This window comes from Diplotaxodon limnothrissa, linkage group LG6 (assembly GCF_057381915.1).
Source record: "Diplotaxodon limnothrissa isolate DT_005_m linkage group LG6, D_limnothrissa_male_GT1.1, whole genome shotgun sequence".
Taxonomy (NCBI): domain Eukaryota; kingdom Metazoa; phylum Chordata; class Actinopteri; order Cichliformes; family Cichlidae; genus Diplotaxodon; species Diplotaxodon limnothrissa.
Genome location: NC_140601.1, coordinates 4,117,420 through 4,124,400, shown reverse-complemented (window position 1 = coordinate 4,124,400; position 6,981 = coordinate 4,117,420). Strand labels below are relative to the sequence as shown.

The 6,981-nt window shown below is 41.9% G+C and overlaps 1 protein-coding gene across 1 annotated transcript in view; it reads right to left on the bottom strand.

Moving 5' to 3' along the window:
* Positions 1 to 4,703: 4,703 nt before the first annotated feature.
* The window catches only part of usp34 (ubiquitin specific peptidase 34), a 54,131-nt gene continuing 51,853 nt past the window's right edge, over positions 4,704 to 6,981 (bottom strand). The window contains exons 73-78 of the mRNA XM_085356710.1: positions 6,845 to 6,968; positions 6,639 to 6,718; positions 6,368 to 6,508; positions 6,082 to 6,222; positions 5,835 to 5,991; positions 4,704 to 5,645 (exon numbers count right to left, since the gene is read on the bottom strand). Of these exons, the coding sequence (XP_085212836.1) occupies positions 4,906 to 5,645; positions 5,835 to 5,991; positions 6,082 to 6,222; positions 6,368 to 6,508; positions 6,639 to 6,718; positions 6,845 to 6,968 (1,383 nt within the window). The 3' untranslated portion in view covers positions 4,704 to 4,905. The remainder of the gene's footprint in view (positions 5,646 to 5,834; positions 5,992 to 6,081; positions 6,223 to 6,367; positions 6,509 to 6,638; positions 6,719 to 6,844; positions 6,969 to 6,981) is intronic.

The following is a 6,981-nucleotide window of genomic DNA, read 5'->3' as shown; positions in this document are numbered from 1 at the left end:
GACCAGGTGACCCTGAATCCTCCCTTAGTTATGCTGCAATAGGTGTAGGCTGCCGGGGGATTCCCATGATGCATTGAGTTTTTCCTTTCCAGTCACCTTTCTCACTCACTATGTGTTAACAGACCTCTCTGCATTGAATCATATCTGTTATTAACCTCTGTCTCTCTTCCACAGGGTGTCTTTGTCCTGTCTTCCTTGTCTCACCCCAACCGGTCGCAGCAGATGGGCCCGCCCCTCCCTGAGCCTGGTTCTGCCGGAGGTTTCTTCCTGTTTAAAGGGAGTTTTTCCTTCCCACTGTTGCCAAAGTGCTGCTCATAGGGGGTCATATGATTGTTGGGTTTTTCTCTGTATCTATGAAGCGCCTTGAGGCGACTTATGTTGTGATTTGGCGCTATATAAATAAAATTGAATTGAATTGTTCGCACTAAAGTAAAAAGCACCATCACTTCATGCGGATACCCCTTTGGTGCCAGTGGCGGTCTCGAGGCTGGAGCCGAAAAACAACACCCTGATAACGACTGTGTTTAGTCTGTTCCTTCCCATCCCATGCTAGGCCACCTGGGTTGGCTGGTAGACTGTTTACTTAGCCTGGCAGGGCGAAGGACACTGTCTCAGCTGAACTATGGACACGCACACACATACACTTACACTGATAAGCACACACTCATCCCCCTCCCTTTCCAAATGCCTTCGATACTTGTTTCCTGCGGGGGAACACGGCGGGTCTGTGTGCCGCGCTGGAATGGTAGCGCTGTGCAGGGCGGCTGCTGTGTTCGCTTCGTATTACTCCTCACCCCCCACCCAATCCTGTGGCTTGTCATGTCTTTCACAACGTTGTGCTGTGGACATTTATGTGCTTTTTGTGCAGAGGAGTTTTTTTGTTTCCTGTTCTCATGCTGTCCTACCATGGAAGCACAGCATGAGAAGAGGTCTCTTTTTTTCCTCTTGTACTTTCCCATTGTTGTGTACATTTCAGTGTTTTTCTGTAACGCTACCGATCTCCGACCTGTATCCCCATGTGATGTCTGTGTTGTGTGCGTAAGGTGTGTGTGTGTGTGTGGGGGGGTCCCATTTCACTGCAGGGCAACCTGCATGTGGCGAATAAAGCTTTGATTGATTGATTGATTAGTTGCCAGGTAGAAATCCCTGTTCTTACATTGTGAAAGTTTCAGTTTAGATAGAAAGTGTCAAACTAACTAGCCATAGCAGTCAGATGTCCTCTTATGTTGTGGGCTTTGCAATAATAACTCCCACTATGTCAAGTGTGAAGTCAGTGAAGTTTCCTCATGATGCTTCTGCTGAAGTCTTCATTCTCCTTGTACCTGGTATAATTAGCTGCTTTGTTAGTATTGCTAAAGAGTCACTGAACTGCTCTGTGTGTGGGGAAGCTTTGGAGCATCTGTGGGACAATGTGAGGAGAAACAAATTAATATGAGATAAGAGTTTGTTCTCTTTTTTCTTTCTAGATGCCAGTTATGCTTAAGTAAATGCTGGACCAGGAGTTGAGCTCATCAAAATAAAGCATGTATGGATTAATAATTATTTGTACTGTAAAAAATGCATTAATGACTTAATTTACTATAATTCTCTTTATTTAGACATTAGTAAAATAACTAAACTATGTAAATGATTAGCAAAGATTTAGGGGTGCATTTATACATAGAATGATAAAGATATCTCTCAAACATCTGTTAGGGTGTTAATAAAACCTGTCCCTGGATTAAACTGGGATGTTACTGCATTACATTAAGAAGCTCCTAAATAACTGGCTCATCCTTGATGTAACTCTTCATTCAGAAACTTGGATAAAAAATGCTGTCTTCATTGTAAAATGCATCAACTAATTATTTATTGGTAAGTATTAATTCATGAAAAGCTTTATCTCAATGAATACAACTCTCCTGGCCACCCAATCAAAATTGCGCTGCGAAAAAAAATGAAGCAAACATTTGATCATCACAGTACAACACCAAATCATTTAAACTTTAGAGAATTCATTGTGTCCAGTTACAAAAAGCATAAACCACTGTGAATCCATAGTGGTGTACAGTCATGGCCAAATGTTTTGAGATTGACACATATATTGGTTTTTCCAAAGTTTGCTGCTTCAGTTTTGATTATAGCAATTTGCAGATACTCCAGAATGTTATGAAGAGTGATCAGATGGATTGCAAAGTCCTTCTTTGACATGAAAAAACCCATTTCCACTGCATTTCATTGCTGCCATAAAAGGACCCGTTGAGATCATTTCAATAATCTTCTCGTTATCTCGAATGTTGATGAGCACAAGGCTGGAGATCATTATGTCAGCTGATTGAGTTAGAATAGCAGATTAGATGTGTTAAAAGGGTGACGCCTAAGATCCTTGTTGTTCCTGTTAACCATGGTTACCTGCAAAGAAACACGAAGGAGCATGCCAGGGCGAATTGGAGAGGTCAACACTGCACGTATTGACTCTTTGCATAAATGTGATGTAATCGTCAATAAAAGCCTTTGAAACCTATCACGTGCTTGTAATTATACCTCAGTACATCACAGAAACAACTGACACAAAGATCTAAAAAGACTGAAGTTGCAAAATTGGTGAAAACTAATATTTTTGTCATTCTCAAAACATTTGGCCACAACTGTAGTAGTAGTGTTATACTGTGATGACTGCAGCAATTTGTGTAATATAACCCAAAGCAGAGAAAATACGCATAAAGATGTCCAAAAAGCTCATGAATATGGCAAAAGAATCTGTTGGGCCTGGGTACTTTTACCCCTCACCGTGAATGTTTGAGTGCGGTTGCTTAAATTTGATCTGAAATTACTTTTCTATGCTTCGCCCTTCTTCCTCTCAACTTTTGAGTCAGTTTCTTTAGCAATAAAGTTTAATAAATTGGTTCATTTCATACACAAAAAATGTACAGAAGGGTTTAGTGTTTTAGCAGTTAAACTCTCCAGTTCAATATGTGAAATTGTCATTAAGTCAAATTGGTGATGGAAACATTTAAACATTTTTGCCAGTTAGCAACAATCTGCCGACATCACTTGAAAGAAATACACAGATACACCTGTGTGACTTCCCTTTAATGAATATTAACATGAAGTTTTTTGTTCCGTTTTCCATCCCAAATCCATTTCGAGTTTCCCTACATCAGTCTACAGTTGCTTATAAGCAGATGTTTAGTTTATTATACTTTTAGATGAGAAGTTCAGGAAAAGATCAACAAAACTTTTTCTCTTAAAACAGATTAGTCGTGAGCTAAGATTACCAGCTTTTCCCCCTTTCAGAACAAATGCAGAAATCCTTCGTCATCAGACCATCTACCATCTACAGTGTTAGTTTAACAAAACATAAACAAAAAAGCCTTTTCTGAGTTTTAGGAGTCACGATAACTACATACAAAGGTACTTTTGGCTGTTTCCTTGGTTCTCAAAGGATCCCAGCAGATGGATCTGCATGTTTAGTTTGGCACAACCATCCTTTAAATCTGGATTTGGGACCAGCATGAGTACACTAGCAATAGCCGCTGAATTTCATTTTTTTTTATCTTTTATGTGCAAGACAAATGTGTTAACTCCTAAACTATGTTAACAATGTACACTATTGACACAGTGATTCTTTAATAACGAAGTATTGATGTGAATAAATAATTCTTTTTTTGAAGGCTTTGTACAGTTACGGTGCCAGACTCAAACCCAACTTGCCAATAAAGAAAGCGGTCACAATTTTTTTGGTGGCTTGGTTGCCGTTTTCTACATTATTGTGAATTTTTCAAAATCACAATAATTATGAAGAAAACAAACCCAAACCTAACCCCCACTACTGTACGTGCATAATAAACACACAGTTGAGCTTGCCATAGGCCTAGATTCTGAGCACAGCCTGAAGAAATTGACGAGCTACATTTATTTTGGATATGATGCAAAGCAAACAAAGGCAAGAAATCAAACCTCACAGCTCGAGAAGAATTTTAGTTCATAATTTTTCATATTAAAACTGTCTTTATTAAGTTAATCTCTAATAAAATAAAAGGAGGAAAACCAGAACACAGCAGAAGCCAAAAAACAAAAAAACAAAAAACAACGAAACAAATTGGAATGTACTTCAGTAAAGAAAATAAAAGCTCCAGCTGGTCCAACAGGGGGGCTTTATTTCAACCACAGTCAAATAAAGCACCGCTTTTATATATATATATATATATATAAAGATATTTTATATATATATATCTATATATTTATATATATTTATGGTTTTCATATACACCTTCAGGCAATGACTTGAGAGGATTCTTTACAGAATCAAGTTTCTTGTGGTTCTCTTCATTTACAGGTAAACTTAGTTTCTGGATAATTAAACCACAGAAAAACTCAAGGCAACTTTTCTTGCCTTGTTCATAAAGTACAAAACTGGCACAGAGGACAACCTTTTTTTTTTGTTTTTTTTTTTGTTTGTTTGTTTTTATACACAGTAAAAATGCAATAAAATTAAATTACATACAGAGGAGACAAAAGTTCTGTAAACCTTTCCCCTTTACAGCAAAGCTCAAATAAAATCAGTATAAAACACACCAAGAAAAAAAACCAAAAAAAACAAAAACCCACCAAGCCCACTCACCCACCCACCCACCCTTTTAAAAAAAATGTGCTGTAGTCTGTACTACTTTTTCTGCTTTTCTTCTTTATTTCTCAAAGGAGATGTTGGCTCTGCGTGGAGAGCGGCGGGAGCCGCTGAAGCTGGAGAAAGCGTCCGACTGAACATCGGCAGAAGGCAACAAACAGCAGCACAAAACCAGCAGAAGAAGAAGAAACATAATGAACAGGAGAAAGTTTGTTTCCTCTGAGCTGAAGTCAGACGTCCATAGCAGAGAGAAAAGGGGGGGAGGGAATTCAAGATATGGCGGTGGTCAGTTGATGATGTCATGAAGAGGGCTGGCCTTTAATAGAAAGTTTGGTAACAATGGCAATGGTGGCTTCCACCGTCCTGTACAGCATGTCCAGCGTGTCAGGTGGGGGGCCAACGCTCTGGAACATCTGTGAGGAGGAGGAGGAGTGGCTGCCACAGCCATCTGGACCCTCCCCCACCAGCCCTGATGGGAAAGCAGCATCCTCTGAAAGGGGTGGGGCCGGGCTGCTGCTGGTCTTAGAGCTCATCTCCTTCTCTTCCTTCACCTCCTCTGAGCAGGTAGACACGGCCTCATCCCTTCTCCCCTCCCGTTGATCTCCCACCTCGTCGTTCTCCTCGCGTGGCACCACATGTTGCTGCAGCTCAGGCTCCTCCCCCTGGACAAACCCCTCTCCCGTCTCCTGCAGCAGGGAGGAGGAGGAGGAGGAAAACGAGGAGGATGACGACGAAGAGCCCTCCATCTTTTCCTCTTTGGGAGAGGAGTCCAGATTTCTAGAGGAGGTGGGCATGGGGTCAGGAGAGGGCGGATCCTGCTCAGTGCCTGGGTCGATCAGTGATGAGGAATCTCGTGTTTCCGTGTCTGAGGTGCTTGTGGGTGTTAGCGCCTCCTGTTGGTCAGGCTTTGGATCACTGCAGGGCGGAAGAGTTGAAGAGGAGGTGGAGGCGGCGTAGAGCTGGGCTCCTCCATCTCCGGCTCTGTCGTCATCACCGCTCACCCTCCGCCGCTTCACCGGGGTCGCCCCTTCATCCTCAGCTGACAACAAACAGACTGTTACTGAAAGGAGCCACTATTCTACATCATTTACAGCACTGACTTTAAATTTTTCACAAAGTCTACTTTGTTGAGTCATACTCCAGATTATTCTGCCTAAATGGTCAACCCAAAGAAATGTGCTCAAATTGAGGTTGTGTTTTGGTTTAGTGATTGAATGGCATGTTATACCTTTGCATTTGTGGTCTTTGGCCTCCAGCTCTAGAGTGCTGCGTTGCTGGAGACAAGCACGACAGCAGCTCAGAAGCTCTTGCAGGGCTGGGAGGAAAGCTGGGTCAATGGCCTGAGAAGGCTGCACAGACAACAGCAACATCAATGCCCTCAGGTCCTGACAAAGAGAAGAGAGATCAAACAATGAGAAAACAGTGGCACCATGTATCAGGAGGACTGTTCTATGAGTGTGTGCATGCATGCATACAGCATTGAGCAGGCTGCTGGTCTTGTTAAGCTCCAGGCGATGAGCTGCCAGTTCAGGCTGCAGACTGCTCCGTTCACTCAGCAGGTTTGTCACCAAAACACCAATGAGGTTGGAGCAGCTGGGACCAGACAAAACCTGGACCTACACATACACAAATTTTTATTCTCTATTTAATTACAAATTAAAATGCAACATCATTTGGACAATCAGTACAAACTGGGTACAACCTTGATCAAATGTAGTGACTATTTAGGATTCCTACAAGAAAAGCTGAAACTTTTTATACCTTGTGCAAAAAGCAGTTAAGGAAGGTGTAGGCCACGTTGTTGTTCAGAAAGGTCCTCTCATCCATTAGGATACATTTAATGTACTCGCTGAAGGCTGGGTCTTCACAGAGCAGCTTCACACACGTTTTAGCCATAACAGACTGAAAGAAGAGCGAGATGAGAAGGATTTACCATTGTGCTGCTGTCCATATCCAAAGAGCCCGAGTCTATTAACAAGGCCTGACCTTAAAAATGGTTGAAATGAGTGAAATCAGAGGAACGCAGCTGTACCTGTGACTGACAGAGCTCTGTCCACAGTTTGGGGAAAAGCGCAAGATGGAGGGGAAGTCCTTCATACGCTATCAACACACCTGAGAGGGAGGCAGAGCATTAACATGGAAACATCTATGTTTCTGTGCAAATTCATGTGTGCTTGCAGACAATTTACGGTTTGATCAGTATGCTATAATGATAACAGTGGAAATACAAACACGTACTTAGCTTGACAAGTGTATCTGTGAATTTCTCACAGTTGATGGCAACGCGACACAGCAAGTGAATGAACTTATGGTAGGACAGGAAATAATCCAGCAGCATTCGATCGTACACCTCATCTTTACCCTGAGATGGACAC